Source organism: Notolepis coatsorum (genome assembly GCF_963971535.1).
Source record: "Notolepis coatsorum genome assembly, chromosome: 2".
Lineage (NCBI taxonomy): Eukaryota > Metazoa > Chordata > Actinopteri > Aulopiformes > Paralepididae > Notolepis > Notolepis coatsorum.
This window is the reverse complement of record NC_140166.1, coordinates 126,662,388-126,688,291: the sequence shown is the minus strand read 5'-3', so window position 1 is coordinate 126,688,291 and position 25,904 is coordinate 126,662,388. Positions and strand designations below refer to the sequence as shown.

The window sequence follows — 25,904 nt, the reverse complement described above, 5'->3', positions numbered from 1 at the left end:
GTTGTTCCAGAGGCTAGAGGCAGGTTGTTCCAGAGGCTAGAGGCAGGTTGTTCCAGAGGCTAGAGGCAGGTTGTTCCAGAGCCTAGAGGGAGGCTGTTCCAGAGCCTAGAGGAAGGCTGTTCCAGAGGCTAGAGGCAGGCTGTTCCAGAGGCTAGAGGCAGGCTGTTCCAGAGGCTAGAGGCAGGCTGTTCCAGAGCCTAGAGGCAGGCTGTTCCAGAGGCTAGAGGCAGGCTGTTCCAGAGGCTAGAGGCAGGTTGTTCCAGAGGCTAGAGGCAGGTTGTTCCAGAGCCTAGAGGGAGGCTGTTCCAGAGCCTAGAGGAAGGCTGTTCCAGAGGCTAGAGGCAGGCTGTTCCAGAGCCTAGAGGAAGGCTGTTCCAGAGGCTAGAGGCAGGCTGTTCCAGAGCCTAGAGGCAGCTGTTCCAGAGCCTAGAGGCAGGCTGTTCCAGAGGCTAGGGGCAGCTGTTCCAGAGGCTAGAGGCAGGTTGTTACAGAGCCTAGAGGCAGGTTGTTCCAGAGCCTAGAGGCAGGTTGTTCTAGAGCCTAGAGGCAGGTTGTTCCAGAGCCTAGAGGCAGGCTGTTCCAGAGGCTAGAGGCAGGTTGTTCCAGAGCGTAGAGGCAGGTTGTTCCAGAGGCTAGAGGCAGGTTGTTCCAGAGCCTAGAGGCAGGTTGTTCCAGAGCCTAGAGGCAGGTTGTTCCAGAGCCTAGAGGCAGGCTGTTCCAGAGGCTAGAGGCAGGTTGTTCCAGATCCTAGAGGCAGGTTGTTCCAGAGCCTAGAGGCAGGCTGTTCCAGAGGCTAGAGGCAGGCTGTTCCAGAGGCTAGAGGCAGGTTGTTCCAGAGCCTAGGGGCAGGCTGTTCCAGAGCCTAGAGGCAGGTTGTTCTAGAGCCTAGAGGCCCCTAAGGCTTGGTCTCCTCTGGTCTTCAGCCTGGTCTTAGGGACAGGCAGCAGGAGCTGATTGGCTGATCTCAGTGCTCGGGCAGCAGCAGCTGATTGGCTGATCTCAGTGCTCGGGCAGCAGCAGCTGATTGGCTGATCTCAGTGCTCGGGCAGCAGCAGCTGATTGGTTGATCTCAGTGCTCGGGCAGGAGCAGCTGATTGGTTGATCTCAGTGCTCAGGCAGGAGCAGCTGATTGGCTGATCTCAGTGCTCGGGCAGCAGCAGCTGATTGGCTGATCTCAGTGCTCGGGCAGCAGCAGCTGATTGGCTGATCTCAGTGCTCGGGCAGCAGCATGGACATGCAGGAGTTCAGATAGACACAACAACTTTACCATAAGGACCTATGAAGGCCACCATATTGGAATTTCCTTCATCTTGAATGATTGGAAAAACACTTTTTTACCTATGCCCTCTAGCCTGTTCACCAGAACTTTAAATCTTTAAATGTGTCATTTAGATAATTGACCATATATGACCACCACATCCAATAACATTTTGGAAAAACACATGGCAAACAGGAAATCATACTGGTGAATGCGCCGTCCGATTTCATCATGTTAGTATCTTTGTACTGATCATGTTAGTATCTTCGTACTGATCATGTTAGTATCTTGAAGCTCATGCTAGTATCTTTGTACTGATCATGTTAGTATCTTTATACTGATCATGCTAGTATCTTGAAGCTCATGTTAGTATCTTTGTACTGATCATGTTAGAGCTCATGTTAGTATCTTTGTACTGATCATGTTAGTATCTTTGTACTGATCATGTTAGTATCTTTGTACTGATCATGTTAGTATCTTTATACTGATCATGTTAGTATCTTGAAGCTCATGTTAGTATCTTTGTACTGATCATGTTAGTATCTTGTACTGATCATGTTAGTATCTTTGTACTGATCATGTTAGTATCTTTGTACTGATCATGTTAGTATCTTTGTACTGATCATGTTAGTATCTTGTACTGATCATGTTAGTATCTTTGTACTGATCATGTTAGTATCTTTGTACTGATCATGTTAGTATCTTTGTACTGATCATGTTAGTATCTTTGTACTGATCATGTTAGTATCTTGAAGCTCATGTTAGTATCTTTGTACTGATCATGTTAGTATCTTGAAGCTCATGTTAGTATCTTTGTACTGATCATGTTAGTATCTTGAAGCTCATGTTAGTATCTTTGTACTGATCATGTTAGTATCTTGAAGCTCATGTTAGTATCTTTGTACTGATCATGTTAGTATCTTGAAGCTCATGTTAGTATCTTTGTACTGATCATGTTAGTATCTTGAAGCTCATGTTAGTATTTTTGTACTGATCATGTTAGTATCTTTGTACTGATCATGTTAGTATCTTTGTACTGATCATGTTAGTATCTTTGTACTGATCATGTTAGTATCTTTTGAAGCTCATGTTAGTATCTTGAAGCTCATGTTAGTATCTTGAAGCTCATGTTAGTATCTTGAAGCTCATGTTAGTATCTTTGTACTGATCATGTTAGTATCTTGAAGCTCATGTTAGTATCTTTGTACTGATCATGTTAGTATCTTGAAGCTCATATTAGTATCTTTGTACTGATCATGTTAGTATCTTGAAGCTCATGTTAGTATCTTTGTACTGATCATGTGTGATGCCTCTGCCAACAGGAATGTCAGAAGAAGCTGGATCACAAGCTGTCGTTAGACGCCTACCTGCTGACGCCCGTCCAGAGGATCACTAAATACCAGCTGATGCTGCGGGTAACGTTCACTTCTTCATGTCCCTCCTATCAGCTGATGTTCAGGGTAACGTTCACTTCTTCATGTCCCTCCTATCAGCTGATGTTCAGGGTAACGTTCACTTCTTCATGTCCCTCCTCTCAGCTGATGTTCAGGGTAACGTTCACTTCTTCATGTCCCTCCTATCAGCTGATGTTCAGGGTAACGTTCACTTCTTCATGTCCCTCCTATCAGCTGATGCTCCGGGTAACGTTCACTTCTTCATGTCCCTCCTCTCAGCTGATGTTCAGGGTAACGTTCACTTCTTCATGTCCCTCCTATCAGCTGATGTTCAGGGTAACGTTCACTTCTTCATGTCCCTCCTATCAGCTGGTGTTCAGGGTAACGTTCACTTCTTCATGTCCCTCCTATCAGCTGATGCTCCGGGTAACGTTCACTTCTTCATGTCCCTCCTATCAGCTGATGTTCAGGGTAACGTTCACTTCTTCATGTCCCTCCTATCAGCTGATGTTCAGGGTAACGTTCACTTCTTCATGTCCCTCCTATCAGCTGATGTTCAGGGTAACGTTCACTTCTTCATGTCCCTCCTATCAAAGCCCTCCTGCCTTATCAACCGTTATGGGTTTTGAAGCACTTTCCGAGTGCTGTGGAACTTACACAGTGTCATCGTGTCATATTTCAGTTCAATAAATACATTAAATAAAGGTGGAAAGTAACAACACTTAATAATAATTTTTTCTTGTACTTGTACTTGATTGAGTATGTCCATGTGAGGAAACGTCATATGTTTACCCTACAACATTTCAAAGTCAACTGCAACATTCAACTAATATGAAGAACATTAAAGCGTGCAGATATTTCAGTGACAATAAAAAAACAAAGATCGGTGAGATGTCTTAATTGTGACTATAAGTAGACATTTTAATCAAAGACAGACAAAAATGTAATATTGCAATAATACCACAATTACAGAGCAGATGTTTATTGCAATATGGATCTATATCACAACAACCCTTTTACAAAGGAATATGTTTTCTCATACTTTGCCTGTTAGTCAGCGGTGGTGATTATAACATGACTCACTGTGAATGAATGAATGAATGAATGAATGAATGAATGAATGAATGAATGAATGAATGAATGAATGAATGAATGAATGAATGAATGAATGAATGAAAACTTTATTTAACAGATTGCAGAATGGGTACAATACAGTACGGCTCAATACACACAATTGTTAAGGGGATGCAGACCAGAGAAAGACGTTTGTCTTGTTTACATCAGGGTCCCCCATTTTCAATTCATAGTGACATTTATGACATACTCAACCTACATGACATTTATGGCATAGGGACATACATGACATACAGGTATTTAGTACTGTTACATTTGTGACATATACGATATTCAAATATACAGTACTGTTACCCATAGATCCTGACAGAGTATATACATATGATGGGGAGGGGACTGTACATTAGGAGGGGGTGGGTGGGTGGGAGAGAAATATCCATACGGTGGGGAGAGAATATATACATGCGGTGGGGAGGAGACTGTCCATTAGGAGGGGGTGGGGGTGGGGGGGTTTGGACATTTACGGTGGCCAGTTTCGAATTGCAGCCTCCCGTAGGTGCTCTTTAATAGTGGTTTTGAATGTGGGTAGGGATTCACATTCCTTTACAGCTTTGGGTAGGACGAATACTGAAGAACTAGATTAGAGGTTCTCAAAGTGAGGTCCAGGATCTGGGCAGTCCCCATAGAAAATTCAAAGTTAACAGGCCAAATCATCAGTTTCTTATTTATTTAACCTTTATTTAGCCAGATAAAACATTGATCTGGTCCAAGAGGCCCCAACAGGAGTAAAAATTTACATACATACATATATACATATATATATAATATATATACATATACATACATACACACATATACACCAATAACAAAATAAAAACACAGTTAAGAATCATACACATAAGCAAATAAACAAACATAATGCACAGCCTATGTACAAAATAAATAAACAGTTAATCTCTAGTCTTTACAGTTTTCTTCGATTGCATAAACACTCAAATCAAAAGTATTACACAATTATCAAAACCTTACACTTAGCAAAACATAGTCCCAGATTTGCACACCTATAAGCACAATGTCAGCCTCACACGTTTTGCAAAACAATACACACAGTGATTTGCAAAACACTAAACACACTTGCATTACATTAGACACAGAATGTCAAATTACCACACATATGAGCCAATTGGTTAAACACAGTCATCAGATGCACAAACATACCATTGCTTAATTGTAGATACATGGTAAATGATACACCAATCAGGTTTAAGCACTATAAAAATGCAGCAGGTGAGTTCACCTGTCTTCAACCAAAATGGAAGGAGAGTGAAATACTGTACACAGAGAACATGAAAATATACAATACATTCACCAAACACTACACAAGACAACCAATGATGCAGACTGATGAAAATATACATTTCTCTCCATATACCAAAATCAGTCAACATGTCAACATGGAGAATCACAACAAAAAATGATCTTGCCAGATCCAGCTAGGCAAAGAGATAATGTCTAGTATTTTCTGTTTAAATTGTTTCTGTTTTTGTTTTACTGTCATTTTAACCTGTACTGGATACAGTATTTTATGTTTGTCTGATATTTGCTGAGCTTACTGTGTTATGCACACTGTAGTAGCATGAAAACTGGGACATGTTTTGTTGTGATTTTCCATGTTGAAATGTTGACTGATTTGGTTATATGGAGAGAACATTTATATTTTCATCAGTCTGCATCATTGAGTTGGGTATATGGAGAGAACATGTTTTTTTTTCATCAGTCTGCATCATTGATTTGGGTATATGGAAATAAATAAATTATATTTTCATCAGTCTACAGCAGGGGTCAGCAACCTTTTTGACATGGAGTGCCTGATTGAAATATAGTTGTAACTAGTGTGCCTCAACAATATTCCATGCATCGTAAACATTTTTTCTCATAATCAGGTATTCTTAATGATAATTTTTACATTATTACATCATTATTGTTATTGTTATTATTAACAATATTATTATGATGGTTGTATCAACCCTAAATCTGAGTTGGGGCGGGGGTGCAATGCAGACAAACAGTTTTGCTTTACTGAGCTCCATTATCTGGGGGCTGTAGTTGGTCACTTTAAGATGCACACCAGAGCATCTTTTAATCCAGCTGTTTGCTGTTCTCTGATATTTTCTGACATTTCGTTGATGCGTCGCTCGACACTTCAAGCTGACATGGGGATATCTTTTATCCTTGATTTGATTGTCTCTTTGTTTGGCAAGCCTTCAAACAAAACATCTGAGCTACAGAGAAAAGCCTCCTTGATATACTCGCCATCAGTGAATGGCTTTCCACATTTTGCAATGCAATGAGCAATGCGATAGCTTGGTTCAGTTGCATGGTTTTTAGCAGTCGTGAACACTTTGAGGGTGCTGGCTTGCTTTCCATACCTGGCCACGGCACGTTTAATCGATTCTGCCTTATCCGCCTGATCTTTGAACTTTTTTGATGCTTCGTCTCAAAATGGCATTTCACACCTGACGTTCTGCAAACTACATTTTCTAAACATAAAGTACACACAGCAAAATATTTCACTATAATATTTCAAAGCAAAAAATAAAAATAAAAAAATAAAATTATATATATATATTTTTTTTTACTGCTGCCCCCTGTGCCTATGAAAATGCAGTGGACATGTATGACAGGACAAAGGCCATATGTAATGGCCTTTGGATTGAGGAACATACTACCAGCCAAAGGAGGAAGCAGAAAAGGATGGACGAGTATGCAGTTGAGTCATCTTGTGGCACAAGCTCAGACCTCAGCTCAGGAGATCAGCTGAGACAGAGACTGTTCTATCCAGTCCTCGACAGAATGCTGCAAGAGCTTGAGAGCAGGTTCTCATGAGTTGGAGAACAACTTATGAGAGGCATATAGGCATGTTATCCAGCCTCAGACCAGTTTCTCTCAGTGGAATTGCTGCAACCCCTCGCCACACATTACAATATCCAACTACTATCAGAGGAGATCACAGTTGCAAAGTGTTTCCTGGTCAGGACAGGCAGAGATGCAGTCCCTACTATTCAAAGTGTCTTTTCCCTCCTAGATGATAATAATAATAATAATAATAATATAATAATAATAATAATAATAATAATAATAATAATAATAATAATAATAATAATAATAATAATAATAATAATAATAATAATAATAATAATAATAATAATAATAATAATAATAATAATAATAATAATAATAATAATAATAATAGTGTATTTTATTTATAAGGCGCCTTTCAGGCCTTTCAGTCCACAAATCGGTGAATGAAAAAATTATAGGATCAAATTACTACTTACTAAAAATGGATGTTTAAAAGTACTAAAAACCAACAGAAAATACCAAACACTAACAAACATTCAGCACAGACAATGGGGATGCTGCCATCTTAAAAAAAGAAATAATTTTTTTTTTTTTTAAGTTTCAATTTTTTTTCTTTTTTTTAAGCTCCGGGGCTAGGAGAAAACATCCGGGGCTAAAGCCCGGAAGCCCAGGGCTAACGACGCCACTGTTGTAGACCAGGCCCATTGCAAGTTGCTGTACTCTGTCGTCTACTCTAAGCCATCCTAAATTGTCAAAGTGGGCAGGGGTGAGGTGGGTTCTAGGGGTAAGGTCAAGTAGAAGTCTGACCAGTTTGTTTTGTGATGTTTGTAATCTTGTTTTTAGTGCCTTTGAGGTGCTTTGGTACCATGAGGTACTATAACCTCACTAGCCTAGTAATATATGGTATTATGTAAATTATTAATGATAATTATTAATGATAATATGTATATAAATGTTATTATGTAAATTATTAACCTTTCATCTTTATCTCTCTCTCTCCCCCTCTCTCTCTCTCCCCCCCCCCTCTCTCTCTCTCTCTCCTCTCTCTCTCTCTCTCTCTCTCTCTCTCTCTCTCTCTCTCTCCATCTCTCTCTCTGTATATCTCTTTCCCCCCTCTCTCTCTCTCTCTGTATATCTCTTCCCCCTCTCTCTCTCTCTCTCTCTCTCTCTCTCTCTCTCTCTCTCTCTCTCTCTCTCTCTCTCTCTCTCTCTCTCTCTCTCTCTCTCTCTCTCTCTCTCTCTCTCTCTCTCTCTCTCTCTCTCTGTATATCTCTTTCCCCCCTCTCTCTCTCTCTCCTCCCTCCCCTCCCCCCCCCTCTCAGGAGATGTTAAAGTGCAGTAAGGGGAGGGTACGGAGGGTACCATGGAGCTAGAGGAGGCTCAGGCCACCATGTTGGACATCATCAAGTCTGTGAACGACTCCATGCACCAGATCGCCATCACTGGCTTCGAGGTCGGTCTCTCTCCCCTTCTCTCTCCCCCCCCCCTCTCTCCCCCTCTCTCTCCCTCTCTCTCCCTCTCTCTGTCTCTCTCTGTCTCTCTCTCCCCCCCTCTCTCTCCCCCTCTCTCCCCCTCTCTCCCCTCTCTCTCCTCTCTCTGTCTCTCTCTGTCTCTCTCTCCCCCCCTCTCTCTCCCCCTCTCGCTGTCCCTCTCTCTCTCCCCCCCTCTCTCTCTCCCCCCCCCTCTCTCTCTCTCTCTATCTCTCTCTCTCTCTCTCTCTCTGAAATGATCAGGGGGTTTTCCTCAGGGTTTTTCACTGGCTGCAAGGTTTAAGATAAGGATAAAGATAAGAGAGAATGTTATTATTCTGCGCGGGAGGGGGGGGGGCACTTTGATGATGGGTCACAGGAGGTCAAAGGGCGTTGGGGTGAGTTAGATTAAATACCTGTATGAGAGGCAGACAGTTTAAACATCACGTCCTCGTCTCAACTCTGAAACATGTAGGACTGCAGGGAATAGTGTTTTGTCAGTATTGAAATTCTTTATTTGGAACTACCCCTTGAGATGAACCATGTCGTTTTCAAGGGGGTCCACAGCTTACAGAATACATACATTACATATCTGTATTAAACATAACAAAACAAAAACAAACAAGCAAAACCAAACACAAAACAAGATACAATTAATAATAAACAGGTTCAAACAACATCAAACAAGAGGAACATAAGACAAACCAACAACAAAACACAGAGCCCATATTAAAGTGATTGCTTCAAATATCTGTTATACTATTATTGGTGGAACATGAACAAGTAATCTCAAGGTGAGAGGACAGCGCAGTGTTAAACAGTTGAGAGGATGTTATAGAGCGAATATGAGCTGGAAGATTGTTCTAGTCAGATGGACCTTTGAACCTGAATGATTTTTTGCCAACTGAGGTGGTTACATTGTTGGAACTTTAAAAAAAAATCTGTGCACAGTGTCTTAGTTGATGTCTAGAGGTGAAAGGGTCCACTGTCAGTGTTACTGGTAACATGGATTTCATTTAGGAGCATTGCAAACTAAAATGGCACCTCTGTCTAACTCTGAGGGAGCAGTAAGGGGCTGTTGTGTTGGACTGGGTGTTTATTCATGTATCTGCCTTCGTGCCTCGTCCCTCTTTATCTGCCCTCGCAGGGCAACCTGCCTTAGCTTAGCTTAGCGGTACTACATTTCAGTAGCTGTGTTTACATGCACAACAACAACCTCAACAACAACAACTTGTTACACAGGATATTCAAGTATTCTGTTTTCTGAGTTACCACAATACAGTAACAAATACAATTACATAGATAGATAGATAGATAGATAGATAGATAGATAGATAGATAGATAGATAGATAGATAGATAGATAGATAGATAGATAGATAGATAGATAGATAGATAGATAGATAGATAGATAGATAGATAGATAGATAGATAGATAGATAGATAGATGGATGTAATGTAAACAAACAAACTCATGTTGTTACCAGGGCAACCTGAGTGAGCTGGGGAAGCTCCTGATGCAGGGATCCTTCAACGTGTGGACGGACCACAAGAGAGGCCACAGCAAGGTACTGTACCCATCCACCCCTTCTACACCTCTACTGTACCCCTCCACCCCTCCACCCCTCTACTGTACCCCATCCACCCCTTCTACACCTCGACTGTACCCCATCCACCCCTTCTACACCTCTACTGTACCCATCCACACCTCTACTGTACCCCTCCACCCCTCTACTGTACCCTCCACCCCTCTACTGTACCCTCCACCCCTCTACTGTACCCCTCCACCCCTCTACTGTACCCTCCACCCCTCTACTGTACCCCTCCACCCCTCTACTGTACCCCCCACCCCTCTACTGTACCCCTCCACCCCTCTACTGTACCCCCCACCCCTCTACTGTACCCCGCCACCCCTCTACTGTACCCTCCACCCCTCTACTGTACCCCCACCCCTCTACTGTACCCCTCCACCCCTCTACTGTACCCACCCACCCCTCTACTGTACCCCTCCACCCCTCTACTGTACCCCCCACCCCTCTACTGTACCCACCACCCCTCTACTGTACCCCTCCACCCCTCTACTGTACCCCTCCACCCCTCTACTGTACCCCTCCACCCATCCACCCCTCTACTGTACCCCCCACCCCTCTACTGTACCCCTCCACCCCTCTACTGTGCCCCCCCACCCATCTACTGTACCCCCCACCCCTCTACTGTACCCCTCCACCCCTCTACTGTACCCCCCACCCCTCTACTGTACCCCCCCACCCCTCCACCCCTCTACTGTACCCCCCACCCCTCTACTGTACCCCCCCACCCCTCTACTGTACCCCCCACCCCTCTACTGTACCCTAAACCCCTCTACTGTACCCCCCACCCCTCTACTGTACCCCCCACCCCCCACCCCTCTACTGTACCCCTCCACCCCTCTACTGTACCCTCCACCCCTCTACTGTACCCCCCCACCCCTCCACCCCTCTACTGTACCCCCCACCCCTCTACTGTACCCCCCCCACCCCTCTACTGTACCCCCCACCCCTCTACTGTACCCTAAACCCCTCTACTGTACCCCCCACCCCTCTACTGTACCCCTCCACCCCCCACCCCTCTACTGTACCCTCCACCCCCCCACCCCTCTACTGTACCCCTCCACCCCTCTACTGTACCCTCCACCCCTCTACTGTACCCCCCACCCCTCTACTGTACCCCCCCACCCCTCCACCCCTCTACTGTACCCCCCACCCCTCTACTGTACCCCCCCCACCCCTCTACTGTACCCCCCACCCCTCTACTGTACCCTAAACCCCTCTACTGTACCCCCCACCCCTCTACTGTACCCCCCACCCCCCACCCCTCTACTGTACCCCTCCACCCCTCTACTGTACCCTCCACCCCTCTACTGTACCCCCCCACCCCTCCACCCCTCTACTGTACCCCCCACCCCTCTACTGTACCCCCCCCACCCCTCTACTGTACCCCCCACCCCTCTACTGTACCCTAAACCCCTCTACTGTACCCCCCACCCCTCTACTGTACCCCTCCACCCCCCCACCCCTCTACTGTACCCTCCACCCCCCCCACCCCTCTACTGTACCCCTCCACCCCTCTACTGTACCCTCCACCCCTCTACTGTACCCCCCACCCCTCTACTGTACCCCCCCACCCCTCTACTGTACCCCCCACCCCTCTACTGTACCCCCCCACCCCTCTACTGTACCCCCCCACCCCTCTACTGTACCCCTCCACCCCTCTACTGTACCCCTCACCCCTCTACTGTACCCCTCCACCCCTCTACTGTACCCCCCACCCCTCTACTGTACCCCCCACCCCTCTACTGTACCCTCCACCCCTCGACTGTACCCTCCACCCCTCTACTGTACCCTCCACCCCTCTACTGTACCCATCCACCCCTCTACTGTACCCCTCTACTGTACCCCTCCACCCCTCTACTGTACCCTCCACTCCTCTACTGTACCCCCCCACCCCTCTACTGTACCCCCACCCCTCTACTGTACCCCTCTACTGTACCCCTCCACCCCTCTACTGTACCCCCCACCCCTCTACTGTACCCCCCACCCCTCTACTGTACCCTCCACCCCTCTACTGTACCCCCCACCCCTCTACTGTACCCCTCCACCCCCCACCCCTCTACTGTACCCCCCACCCCTCTACTGTACCCCCCACCCCTCTACTGTACCCCTCCACCCCCCCACCCCTCTACTGTACCCCTCCACCCCTCCACCCCTCTACTGTACCCCCCACCCCTCTACTGTACCCCTCCACCCCTCCACCCCTCTACTGTACCCCCCACCCCTCTACTGTACCCCTCCACCCCCCCACCCCTCTACTGTACCCCCCCACCCCTCTACTGTACCCCTACACCCCTCTACTGTACCCCCCACCCCTCTACTGTACCCCCCACCCCTCTACTGTACCCCTCCACCCCTCTACTGTACCCCCCCACCCCTCTACTGTACCCCTCCACCCCTCTACTGTACCCCCCCACCCCTCTACTGTACCCCTCCACCCCTCTACTGTACCCCTCCACCCCTCTACTGTACCCTCCACTCTCTACTGTACCCCCCACCCCTCTACTGTACCCCCCCACCCCTCTACTGTACCCTCCACCCCTCTACTGTACCCTCCACCCCTCTACTGTACCCCCCACCCCTCTACTGTACCCCTCCACCCCTCTACTGTACCCTCCACCCCTCTACTGTACCCCCCACCCCTCTACTGTACCCCTACACCCCTCTACTGTACCCCCCACCCCTCTACTGTACCCCCCACCCCTCTACTGTACCCCCCACCCCTCTACTGTACCCCTCCACCCCTCTACTGTACCCCCCACCCCTCTACTGTACCCCTCCACCCCTCTACTGTACCCCCCCACCCCTCTACTGTACCCCCCCACCCCTCTACTGTACCCTCCACCCCTCTACTGTACCCCCCACCCCTCTACTGTACCCTCCACCCCTCTACTGTACCCTCCACCCCTCTACTGTACCCCCCACCCCTCTACTGTACCCTCCACCCCTCTACTGTACCCCCCACCCCTCGACTGTACCCCCCACCCCTCTACTGTACCCCTCCACCCCTCTACTGTACCCCCCCACCCCTCTACTGTACCCCCCCACCCCTCTACTGTACCCCTCCACCCCTCTACTGTACCCTCCACTCTCTACTGTACCCCCCACCCCTCTACTGTACCCCCCCACCCCTCTACTGTACCCCCCCACCCCTCTACTGTACCCTCCACCCCTCTACTGTACCCTCCACCCCTCTACTGTACCCCCCACCCCTCTACTGTACCCCCCCACCCCTCTACTGTACCCCCCACCCCTCTACTGTACCCCCCCACCCCTCTACTGTACCCCCCCACCCCTCTACTGTACCCCCCACCCCTCTACTGTACCCCCCCACCCCTCTACTGTACCCCCCACCCCCAGACGCACAGCGCGCTCCCCGCCTCTCATCTCTGTTACTGCAAAGAGCTGTCTTTACTTGCGCCAATTCCAGGAATATGATTTGGTATTACAAATGCAGTTATACGGATATAATATTAGCAAATATTTACAAATATTACAAATATTTCCACTACTCCAAATCAAGAAAAAAAACAAAAGACTATAAATATCTTCTGGAGGCGGACATGATGGGCGTGTCAGTTTAATGATCAGACACGGGGCAAGCCCACAAATCTCATATTTAGGCTATTTATCATTCATATGTATGGACAGTCCAGTAACTGTAATGGATTACCCACAAAAAAAACTAAAAACAAGACATTTGATTTTATTATAAAAAAAAAATAGTGATTACTTGTTGGATTAGGTGACTCAAAAAACACCTTTTGAAAGGAAAGAAGCATTTAGATTGTGAAATTACAGACACTAATATCATTTTGCACTTCTTGACATGTTCCACTATGGCTGATAATGATTGTAGATAATGATACTGATATCTGGAGAGTAATCCAAATGTAACTGAAGTAATCTGATTACACAGGGGATTGAGTTCCTGATCTGGAACTGATTACTTCCTGAAAGCAACCCTCATCATCACAATGATACCTCCAGTCAGTTCAATGCACAACCCCTGCATCGCTTACAGTTTTACTTCTGTACACACCTATATCTTAGTATTATTATTTATTAAAATGTTCTCTCTGTCTTGTCTCTAAGCTGTCTCCCTTTCTCTGTAGTATTCCCACCATGTTGTCGTTGTGAAAGTCCATGTACTGTGTTTGTTCATGTACTGTGTTTGTTCATGTACTGTGTTTGTCCATATACCATAATGTAATGAGATACTTTATGTAAGGCGCTATATAAAATACATCTATTATTATTATTATTATTATTATTATTATTACTAAGAAATAATAATAATAATATAAATTAATGGATGGATAGACTGACTGACTGACTGCTGTTTGACAGGTGAAGGACTTGGCTCGGTTCAAGCCCATGCAGAGACACCTATTCCTCTACAACAAGGTGCTGCTCTTCTGTAAGAAGCGGGAGGAGACCACAGAGGGGCACGAGAAGACCCCTTCCTACAGCTTCAAGCACTCCCTCAAGGTGAGACACCCCTTCCTACAGCTTCAAGCACTCCCTCAAGGTGAGACACCCCTTCCTACAGCTTCAAGCACTCCCTCAAGGTGAGACACCCCTTCCTACAGCTTCAAGCACTCCCTCAAGGTGAGACACCCCTTCCTACAGCTTCAAGCACTCCCTCAAGGTGAGACACCCCTTCCTACAGCTTCAAGCACTCCCTCAAGGTGAGACACCCCTTCCTACAGCTTCAAGCACTCCCTCAAGGTGAGAGAGCCCTTCCTACAGCTTCAAGCACTCCCTCAAGGTGAGACACCCCTTCCTACAGCTTCAAGCACTCCCTCAAGGTGAGACACCCCTTCCTACAGCTTCAAGCACTCCCTCAAGGTGAGACACCCCTTCCTACAGCTTCAAGCACTCCCTCAAGGTGAGACACCCCTTCCTACAGCTTCAAGCACTCCCTCAAGGTGAGAGAGCCCTTCCTACAGCTTCAAGCACTCCCTCAAGGTGAGACACCCCTTCCTACAGCTTCAAGCACTCCCTCAAGGTGAAACACCCCTTCCTACAGCTTCAAGCACTCCCTCAAGGTGAGACACCCCTTCCTACAGCTTCAAGCACTCCCTCAAGGTGAGACACCCCTTCCTACAGCTTCAAGCACTCCCTCAAGGTGAGACACCCCTTCCTACAGCTTCAAGCACTCCCTCAAGGTGAGACACCCCTTCCTACAGCTTCAAGCACTCCCTCAAGGTGAGACACCCCTTCCTACAGCTTCAAGCACTCCCTCAAGGTGAGACACCCCTTCCTACAGCTTCAAGCACTCCCTCAGGGTGAGACACCTGTTCCTACAGCTTCACTCCCTCAAGGTGAGACACCCCTTCCTACAGCTTCAAGCACTCCCTCAAGGTGAGACACCCCTTCCTACAGCTTCAAGCACTCCCTCAAGGTGAGACACCCCTTCCTACAGCTTCAAGCACTCCCTCAAGGTGAGACACCCCTTCCTACAGCTTCAAGCACTCCCTCAAGGTGAGACACCCCTCCTACAGCTTCAAGCACTCCCTCAAGGTGAGACACCCCTTCCTACAGCTTCAAGCACTCCCTAAAGGTGAGAGACCCCTTCCTACGGCTTCAAGCACTCCCTCAAGGTGAGAGACCCCTTCCTACAGCTTCAAGCACTCCCTCAAGGTGAGAGACCCCTTCCTACAGCTTCAAGCACTCCCTCAAGGTGAGACACCCCTTCCTACAGCTTCAAGCACTCCCTCAAGGTGAGACACCCCTTCCTACAGCTTCAAGCACTCCCTCAAGGTGAGACACCCCTTCCTACAGCTTCAAGCACTCCCTCAAGGTGAGACACCCCTTCCTACAGCTTCAAGCACTCCCTCAAGGTGAGACACCCCTTCCTACAGCTTCAAGCACTCCCTCAAGGTGAGACACCCCTTCCTACAGCTTCAAGCACTCCCTCAAGGTGAGACACCCCTTCCTACAGCTTCAAGCACTCCCTCAAGGTGAGACACCCCTTCCTACAGCTTCAAGCACTCCCTCAGGGTGAGACACTGTTCCTACAGCTTCAAGCACTCCCTCAAGGTGAGACACCCTTCCTACAGCTTCAAGCACTCCCTCAAGGTGAGACACCCCTTCCTACAGCTTCAAGTACTCCTCAAGGTGAGACACCCCTTCCTACAGCTTCAAGCACTCCCTCAAGGTGAGACACCCCTTCCTACAGCTTCAAGCACTCCCTCAAGGTGAGACACCCCTTCCTACAGCTTCAAGCACTCCCTCAAGGTGAGACACCCCTTCCTACAGCTTCAAGCACTCCCTCAAGGTGAGACACCCCTTCCTACAGCTTCAAGCACTCCCTCAAGGTGAGACACCCCTTCTACAGCTTCAAGCACTCCCTCAAGGTGAGACACCCCTTCCTACAGCTTCAAGCACTCCCTCAAGGTGAGAGAGGTAACACAGTAAAGGTAGGCAGCTCAGTACAGTACAGTCCCCTCTCTTCTCTCTCTCTCTCTCTCTCTCTCTTCTCTCTCTCTCTCTCTCTCTCGCTCTCTCTCTCTCTCTCTCTCTCTCTCTCTCTCTCTCTCTCTCTTCTCTCTCTCTCTCTCTCTCTCTCTCTCTCTCTCTCTCTCTCTGTGTGTGTGTTTGGTGGAAGTGGAATGATTTTGGTTGTACCATAACCACCACATACAAACATCAGCAAACCTGACCATGGCTAAACAGGATATACTGTATGTACTGTAGTGTTTTTTTGGACTGACATTGTTGTATCCACTTATCACCGCAGTACTAATGCTGTTAGATCAACCCACAGAACCCTAGAGAACCCTGCTATCTCTCTACACTCACCTCTAGGGCTGACCTCCACTAGTCGAATAGTCGACTAATCGATCGAAAGGAGCCGTAGTCGACTGCCAACCTCTTAACAAAAAAAACAAAAAAAGGATAATATATATATTTTTTTATCATTCTTTCCAAAAGCAAAGAGGCCTAGAAGCGTGGCTAGCGCTAATGGCGCGCATACCAGAGATGCTAACTGCCTACGAAAACAGGCACAGAGGATTTCACCATCTAATGAACACACTAGACTAGACAAATATCAAGATGTATCCATCAGTGGATCAATTGCATGCTTTCACAGAGGACAAGAAGCCTTTAGTCGACTCCTTCAGACATTAAGCACCCCCACAGCCCAAATGGAATGATAAAAAAAAGATATATATTATTTATAATTATTATATATATTTTTTTGCATTCAGGGGGGAAGTCGACTATCTATCGTCAAATTTTGGCCAATCAAAGTCGACTATCCAAATCCTTAATCGGGGAGAGGCCTACTGACCTCCACATTCAGCCCAGACAGAACCCTACAGAACCCTACAGAACCCTGCTATCTCTCTGTACTCACCTCCACATTCAGCCCAGACAGAACCCTGCAGAAGCCTGCTATGTTTCTACATCACTGTGCCTGATGGTCCTGGCTCCACCAAGAGAGACGCTGAACAAACTCACTGGAACCAAGAGTCCCTGAACCACAAATCAGAAGAGTGGTCGTATTGGTATTGATCCTGGTATTTCTCATATAGATTGGTATTTCTCGTGTAGATTGGTATTTCTCGTATAGATTGGTATTTCTCGTATAGATTGGGTATTTCTCGTATAGATTGGTATTTCTTGTGTAGATTGGTATTTCTCGTATAGATTGGTATTTCTCGTGTAGATTGGTATTTCTCGTGTAGATTGGTATTTCTCGTATAGATTGGTATTTCTCGTATAGATTGGTATTTCTCGTGTAGATTGGTATTTCTCGTATAGATTGGTATTTCTCGTATCAATCAATCAATCAAATCCTTTATTTAACCAGATAAGCATCATTGAGATTAAAATCTCTTTTTCAAGAGCGATCTGGCCAAGCAAGGCAGCAGAAAGTTTCAACATAAAAAAGAACATCACAATAAAATACAGATAAAACATTTACATCAAGCTCCAATTTCAGGCAAGTTATCAAACAGGCAAATGATCAAACACAGTTGCACTGACCAAGGGAACTGAGTTCGTAGGATTTTAAAATGGCTTTGAATTCTCCGAGGGTGACCAGTCCTGGTAATTTTAGGTCCTCCTGTATCTTGTTCCAAGATGAAGGAGCAGCATATTTAAAAGCCCTTTTTCCCAATTCAGTTCTCATATGGGGAACTTCCAGTGTTAGAACAGCTTGAGAACGAAGGGCATACTTATATTGCTTTGTGCACAGAAGCACACTTAGGTACGAGGGAACCAGTTTAAGCAGAGCTTTGTGCACCAGAGAGAGCCATCGAGAAAATCGTCGTATTTGTAGAGATGGATAACTTGCAATGGTATATAGGGTGCAATGGTGCACTCGATTTCCACATCCCGTGACAAAGCGTAAGGCAGAATGGTACACAGTATCAAGCTTTCTAAGGTACTGATCAGGTGCATACATATAGAGTAAGTCACCATAATCGAGTAGTGGTAAGAAGGTGGTCGAGATCAAGTGACTTCTCACTTTAAGTGAAAAACAGGACCTGTTTCTGAAAAAGAAGCCGAGTTTAAGCTTCAGCTTTGACACAAGTTTGTCTATGTGAGATTTAAACGTAAGGTTCTCGTCCACTGTAATGCCTAGATATTTGTAGGAAGCAACCCTTTCGATGTCAGTCCCTCCAGCAGTAACCAGTGTGGGAAGATCAGCTGGGAGTCTCTTCCCATTTGAGAAGAGCATAAACTTTGATTTGCCAGCATTTAACACTAGCTTAAGCTGGGTAAGATGTGACTGAACAATGTCAAAGGCAGATTGCAAGAACTCCATCGTTTGCACAACACTGGGAGATGAGCAATAAATTACTGTGTCATCAGCATAGAAATGGTAAGCAGCATTAGACAGGTTGATACAAAGATCATTTACATATATGGAGAAGAGTAGAGGTCCCAGTACGGAACCTTGTGGTACACCCTTAAGTACAGGGAGGAAAGATGATGATAAACCAGCAGACTGTACACACTGTGATCTATCCGTCAGGTAATTTGAAAACCACTCTACAGCCTGCCTAGATAAACCAATTTTATGTAGACACTTCGATAAAATGGCAGAAGATAGATTGGTATTTCTCGTATAGATTGGTATTTCTCGTAGGGTGCATTCCAGTGAAGTTGAAAAAGGCAACCCCCCCGCTACGTAAATGGAATGGAGTGGAACAGCACTCAAAGTCAGAAGTAGGAAGTCACTGATCTCTCAACTCAACATACATCACATGCTTCTCCCTCAGATAAACTACATCCTGTACATATCTATATATCTATGTAAGAACGGAGGATGAATGAAGGGAGGCGTCAGTCCTTGTGTGACCTGCTCCACAGCGCAGGTGTCACAGCGAGGCAGACTGTAACTGATCAGTTATCAGTGACTAACGTTGTTCACTGCTTCTCATGACCCAGACAACTGACCCCGGGCCTGCTGCTCTCTGTGGACCTGTTGTGTTGCGTTGTGTTGTGTTGTGTGTTGTGTTGTGTGTTGTGTTGTGTGTTGTGTTGCGTTGTGTGTTGTGTTGCATTGTGTTGTGTGTTGGGTTGTGTTGTGTTGCGTTGTTTTGTGTGTTGTGTTGTGTGTTGTGTGTTGCTTGTACTATACACTATAGTATTCTATTTTAACAAACGTTCAGAAAAGTACATATTTAGTTAATGACACCATATCACATTTAAATGAGTAGAGAGTTAGTAGTTAAATCACATTCAGCAGTGCTTCTCCATTGGCTCACATGCTCAGGAGTGCACACATTAATCAATAGCAAAACAGAAATATAAAAATTACTACAGATCAATATGTTACTCACAATCTAATAATCACATTTATAACTCATAATATCCATGAGAAACGTTATTAAAAATAGCTATTATTGTTTAAGGTGATTGTATTTATTAATACATTAGATCACAACCGTGGCCAATGAGCTGTAGCGTTGCACCATAGTGTGTGGAAAACACATCATGGAAACATTATGAATATCTCAACAGGCTTAGTTAGGCCTAGTTCCCCCAGGCTTAGTTAGGCCTAGTTTCCCCAGGCCTGGCTTAGTTAGGCCTAGTTTCCCCAGGCTTAGTTAGGCCTAGTTTCCCCAGGCCAAGCTTAGTTAGGCCTAGTTTCCCCAGGCCAAGCTTAGTTAGGCCTAGTTTCCCCAGGCCTGGCTTAGTTAGGCCTAGTTTCCCCAGGATTAGTTAGGCCTAGTTCCCCCAGACTTAATATCAGGAAGGCAGCAGGTCCGGACGGCATCCCCGGCCGCGTCCTAAAAGTCTGTGCCGACCAACTGGCCCCAGTATTCACTGACATATTTAACCTGTCCTTAGAACAGGCTGTCATCCCCACCTGCCTGAAGAAGTCCACTATTATCCCTGTACCCAAAAAATCCAAGCCTGCTTGCCTCAACGACTACCGCCCTGTAGCTCTCACCTCCATAGCCATGAAGTGCTTTGAGAAGCTAGTAAAGGGCTACATCTGCTCCTCCCTCCCCATCAACATGGACCCCCTGCAATTTGCATACCGCCCCAACAGGTCCACGGAGGACGCCATAGCCCATGTGCTGCACACAGCAGCATCACACCTGGACAAGAGGCAGGGGAACTATGTGAGAATGCTATTCATCGACTACAGCTCGGCATTCAATACCATAGTCCCCTCCATACTCATAGCCAAGCTCAGGGACCTGGGCTTGAACTATGACCTCTGCCAGTGGGTCTTGGACTTCCTGACTGGCAGACCCCAGGTGGTGAGAGCAGGCAACTGCACCTCCTCATCCATCACCCTCAACATAGGGGCCCCCCAGGGCTGTGTTCTGAGTCCCCTCCTCTACTCCCTGTACACACACGACTGTGTGGCTCAGCGGAGTAGCAATACAATCATCAAATTTGCTGACGACACAGTGGTGGTGGGCCTGATCTCTGCCAACGACGAGAGGGCCTACCTGAAAGAGGTCAAGGTCCTGGCGGGATGGTGCCAGGAAAACAGCCTCTCCCTGAACGTCAGCAAAACAAAGGAGATGATTGTGGACTTCAGGAGGTCGGGGGTCAAGGACTACAGCCCCCTCAGCATCGACGGGGCACCGGTTGAGAGAGTCAACAGCTTTAAGTACCTCGGAGCCTACATATCCGAGGACTTGACATGGACCACACACATTGACAGTGTTGTGAAGAAGGCACGACAACGCCTCTACTTCCTCAGGCGCCTAAGGAAGTTCCAAGTCAGTCAGAAGATCCTTAAGAACTTCTACTCATGTACAATAGAGAGCATCTTGACCGGCAACATCACCTCCTGGTTTGGGAATAGCACTGCACAAGACCGAAGCAGACTACAAAGAGTGACACGTTCAGCCGAACGCACAATTGGAGGGGGGCTCCCCACCCTCCAGAACATTTACAACAAGCGTTGCAAGGGCAAGGCTAAGAGAATCATTAAAGACTCCAGTCACCCGAACAACTGCCTCTTTGAACTGCTGCGGTCAGGCAAGCGATACCGGAGTCTCAAGGCGAGCACAGAAAGACTCAGAAGAAGCTTCTATCCCCAGGCCATCAGGCTGCTAAACGAACAATGAATGAACACTACACAACAACAACCACCAAACGCACATAGAACACACATCCACACGCACACACTCACTTTAAACAAACACACTGTAGCACCCACTCCACACACTTTATAGCACACACCCACTTTAAACAAACACACTGTAGCACCCACTCCCCACACTTTATATTTATTGATGAAGGATTGCACTACAACTCGTACACCTTACTGTAAATTGTACCTAAAATTGTACCTCATCCCATTTCTGCTTTGCACTAGATAGTACTGTACATTAGTACACTGCATAGTATTGTATATTATATGGTAACTCAGAACATTGTACATATGTCTATACCGAACACTGTGACCTCATTTTTCTTCTTCTAAATTACATGCTATATTATGTTATTTGATACTATCTTGTCTAGCACAGTCTCTGGAGCGTAACAGTAAGAAGCATTTTGTATGAAAGTATTCTGTACTTCTGTATGACAACTATTAAAGAACTTGAACTTGAACTTGAACTAGTTAGGCCTAGTTTCCCCAGGCCTGGCTTAGTTAGGCCTAGTTTCCCCAGGCCTGGCTTAGTTAGGGCTAGTTTCCCCTGGCTTAGTTAGGCCTAGTTTCCCCAGGCTTAGTTAGGCCTAGTTTCCCCAGGCTTAGTTAGGCCTAGTTTCCCCAGGCTTAGTTAGGCCTAGTTTACCCAGGCTTAGTTAGGCCTAGTTCCCCCAGGCTTAGTTAGGCCTAGTTTCCCCTGGCTTAGTTAGGCCTAGTTTCCCCTGGCTTAGTTAGGCCTAGTTTCCCCAGGCTTAGTTAGGCCTAGTTTCCCCAGGCTTAGTTAGGCCTAGTTTCCCCAGGTCTGGCTTAGTTAGGCCTAGTTTCCCCAGGTTTAGTTAGGCCTAGTTTCCCCAGGCTTAGTTAGGCCTAGTTTCCCCAGGCTTAGTTAGGCCTAGTTTCCCCAGGTTTAGTTAGGCCTAGTTTCCCCAGACCTGGCTTAGTTAGGCCTAGTTTCCCCAGGCTTAGTTAGGCCTAGTTTCCCCAGGCCTGGCTTAGTTAGGCCTAGTTTCCCCAGGCTTAGTTAGGCCTAGTTTCCCCAGGCTTAGTTAGGCCTAGTTTCCCCTGGCTTAGTTAGGCCTAGTTTCCCCAGGCTTAGTTAGGCCTAGTTTCCCCAGGTCTGGCTTAGTTAGGCCTAGTTCCCCCAGGCTTAGTTAGGCCTAGTTTCCCCAGGTCTGGCTTAGTTAGGCCTAGTTTCCCCAGGCTTAGTTAGGCCTAGTTCCCCCAGGCTTAGTTAGGCCTAGTTTCCCCAGACCTGGCTTAGTTAGGCCTAGTTTCCCCAGACCTGGCTTAGTTAGGCCTAGTTTCCCCAGGCCTGGCTTAGTTAGGCCTAGTTTCCCCAGGCTTAGTTAGGCCTAGTTTCCCCAGGCTTAGTTAGGCCTAGTTTCCCCAGACCTGGCTTAGTTAGGCCTAGTTTCCCCAGGCTTAGTTAGGCCTAGTTTCCCCAGGTCAGGCTTAGTTAGGCCTAGTTTCCCCAGGCCTGGCTTAGTTAGGCCTAGTTTCCCCAGGCTTAGTTATGCCTAGTTTCCCCAGGTCTGGCTTAGTTAGGCCTAGTTTCCCCAGGCTTAGTTAGGCCTAGTTTCCCCAGGCCTGGCTTAGTTAGGCCTAGTTTCCCCAGGCTTAGTTAGGCCTAGTTTCCCCAGGCCAGGCTTAGTTAGGCCTAGTTTCCCCAGACCTGGCTTAGTTAGGCCTAGTTTCCCCTGGCTTAGTTAGGCCTAGTTTCCCCAGGCTTAGTTAGGCCTAGTTTCCCCTGGCTTAGTTAAGTTAGGCCTAGTTTCCCCTGGCTTAGTTAGGCCTAGTTTCCCCAGGCTTAGTTAGGCCTAGTTCCCCCAGGCTTAGTTAGGCCTAGTTTCCCCAGGTTTAGTTAGGCCTAGTTTCCCCAGGCCTGGCTTAGTTAGGCCTAGTTTCCCCAGACCTGGCTTAGTTAGGCCTAGTTTCCGCAGGCTTAGTTAGGCCTAGTTTCCCCAGGTTTAGTTAGGCCTAGGCTTAGTTAGGCCTAGTTTCCCCAGGCTTAGTTAGGTCTAGTTTCCCCAGGCCAGGCTTAGTTAGGCCTAGTTTCCCCAGGCCTGGCTTAGTTAGGCCTAGTTTCCCCAGGCTTAGTTAGGCCTAGTTTCCCCAGGTCTGGCTTAGTTAGGCCTAGTTTCCCCAGGCTTAGTTAGGCCTAGTTTCCCCAGGCTTAGTTAGGCCTAGTTTCCCCAGGTCTGGCTTAGTTAGGCCTAGTTTCCCCAGGCTTAGTTAGGCCTAGTTTCCCCAGGACTGGCTAAGTTAGGCCTAGTTTCCCCAGGCTTAGTTAGGCCTAGTTTCCCCAGGCCTGGCTTAGTTAGGCCTAGTTTCCCCAGGTCTGGCTTAGTTAGGCCTAGTTTCCCCAGGTCTGGCTTAGTTAGGCCTAGTTTCCCCAGGCCTGGCTTAGTTAGGCCTAGTTTCCCCAGGCTTAGTTAGGCCTAGTTTCCCCAGGCTTAGTTAGGCCTAGTTTCCCCAGGCTTAGTTAGGCCTAGTTTCCCCAGGCTTAGTTAGGCCTAGTTTCCCCAGGCTTAGTTAGACCTAGTTTCCCCAGGCTTAGTTAGGCCTAGTTTCCCCAGGCTTAGTTAGACCTAGTTTCCCCAGGCTTAGTTAGGCCTAGTTTCCCCAGGCTTAGTTAGACCTAGTTTCCCCAGGCTTAGTTAGGCCTAGTTTCCCCAGGCTTAGTTAGACCTAGTTTCCCCAGGCTTAGTTAGGCCTAGTTTACCCAGGCCTGGCTTAGTTAGACCTAGTTTCCCCAGGCCTGGCTTAGTTAGGCCTAGTTTCCCCTGGCTTAGTTAGGCCTAGTTTCCCCAGGCCTGGCTTAGTTAGGCCTAGTTTCCCCTGGCTTAGTTAGACCTAGTTTCCCCAGGCCTGGCTTAGTTAGGCCTAGTTTCCCCTGGCTTAGTTAGACCTAGTTTCCCCAGGCCTGGCTTAGTTAGGCCTAGTTTCCCCTGGCTTAGTTAGGCCTAGTTTCCCCAGGCTTAGTTCTGCCTAGTTTCTCCAGGCTTAGTTAGACCTAGTTTCCCCAGGCCTGGCTTAGTTAGGACTAGTTTCCCCAGGCTTAGTTAGGCCTAGTTTCCCCAGGCTTAGTTAGGCCTAGTTTCCCCAGGCTTAGTTAGGCCTAGTTTCCCCAGGCTTAGTTAGGCCTAGTTTCCCCAGGCTTAGTTAGGCCTAGTTTCCCCAGGCTTAGTTAGGCCTAGTTTCCCCAGGCTTAGTTAGGCCTAGTTTCCCCTGGCTTAGTTAGGCCTAGTTTCGCCAGGCCTGGCTTAGTTAAGCCTAGTTTCCCCAGGCTTAGTTAGGCCTAGTTCCCCCAGGCTTAGTTAGGCCTAGTTTCCCCAGGCTTAGTTAGGCCTAATTTCCCCAGGCTTAGTTAGTCCTAGTTTCCCCAGGCTTAGTTAGTCCTAGTTTCCCCAGGCTTAGTTAGGCCTAGTTTCCCCAGGCTTAGTTAGACCTAGTTTCCCCTGGCAAATAATGTTTACATTGACGCCCATGCATTCCTCACATTCCACGACACATTATGAACAGTTTGGCTCGATCACATTATGAACAGTTTGGCTCGATCACATTATGAGTGGTTTGGCTCGATGCCAGGCTTGGTCTGAGAGACATTTCCTGCCAGCTGTGAATGATAAGATAAGATAAGATAAGATATTCCTTTATTGATCCCTTGGGGAAATTCGGGCGTCATAGCAGCATGGGGGAGGGGGGAGGGTAGGTACAGGTATGGGCAGTATAATAGAAGAAAGACATAAATATAGGCAATAAAATTGGATCTGAATATAAAAAACAACAACAACACCTATCATGTAGTTGACCAGCTGTGTGTCTCTCTCTCTGTTTTGCCAGATGAGTTCTGTGGGCATCACAGAGAACGTGAAGGGAGACATCAAGAAGTTCGAGGTGTGGTACAACGGACGAGAAGAGGTCTACATCACACAGGTCTGTTGGTCCCTGAAGTCATCATCCATTTGGGCAAAATCATCAAAGCCATGAATTTGGCCACTGGTTTGGTTCATATAATGTATACGTATTCAGAACCAAATTATATCATATATATGCAACTTTAGTCATTATATTATCAATGAGTCTTTAACTACATCATTTAAATAAGGGCAGAGCAAAAATGCAAAGCTACTGGTATATAGCTGTTTTTATCTTTTCCATCTTGACAGCCAGATAGCCCCCTCTCTCTCTATATATATTTGATATTATTTAACCTTTATTTAACCAGAAAAAGTCTCATTGAGATAAAAAAAAAAATCTCTTTTACAAGCGCGTCCTCTATAGCCATACATTTGATCAAAGGGAGGTAGAAAAGAGAGGAGGAAAGTGAATGCCACAGAGATATTAAAAAGTTCAAATTCAGCCAATCACTAGTTCAGGACGGGGCTCAAACTGAGAGCGGCGTACCGGTCGGTGGACGCTGGGCGCGGTGGTGGGGACTCGTGGGGGAAGTTACTTGAGACTTGAACTTGAGTTTGGCTCAATGACAACATCACAATGTTCACAGATACACCACCCCCTACACTTTGGCTCAATGACAACATCACAATGTTCACAGATACACCACCCCCTACACTTTGGCTCAATGACAACATCACAATGTTCACAGATACACCACCCCCTACACTTTGGCTCAATGACAACATCACAATGTTCACAACAATATAAATACTGC

At 46.8% G+C, this 25,904-nt stretch overlaps 1 protein-coding gene across 1 annotated transcript in view; it reads left to right on the top strand.

The window, feature by feature from the left end:
* mcf2l2 (MCF.2 cell line derived transforming sequence-like 2) overlaps nucleotides 1–25,904 on the top strand; it is a gene marked incomplete at its 5' end in the record, with an annotated part of 365,863 nt that overhangs the window by 295,152 nt on the left and 44,807 nt on the right. The window contains 6 exon segments of the mRNA XM_084308288.1: nucleotides 2,581–2,673; nucleotides 7,911–7,937; nucleotides 7,940–8,041; nucleotides 9,544–9,624; nucleotides 13,996–14,136; nucleotides 25,073–25,165. Of these exon segments, the coding sequence (XP_084164414.1) occupies nucleotides 2,581–2,673; nucleotides 7,911–7,937; nucleotides 7,940–8,041; nucleotides 9,544–9,624; nucleotides 13,996–14,136; nucleotides 25,073–25,165 (537 nt within the window).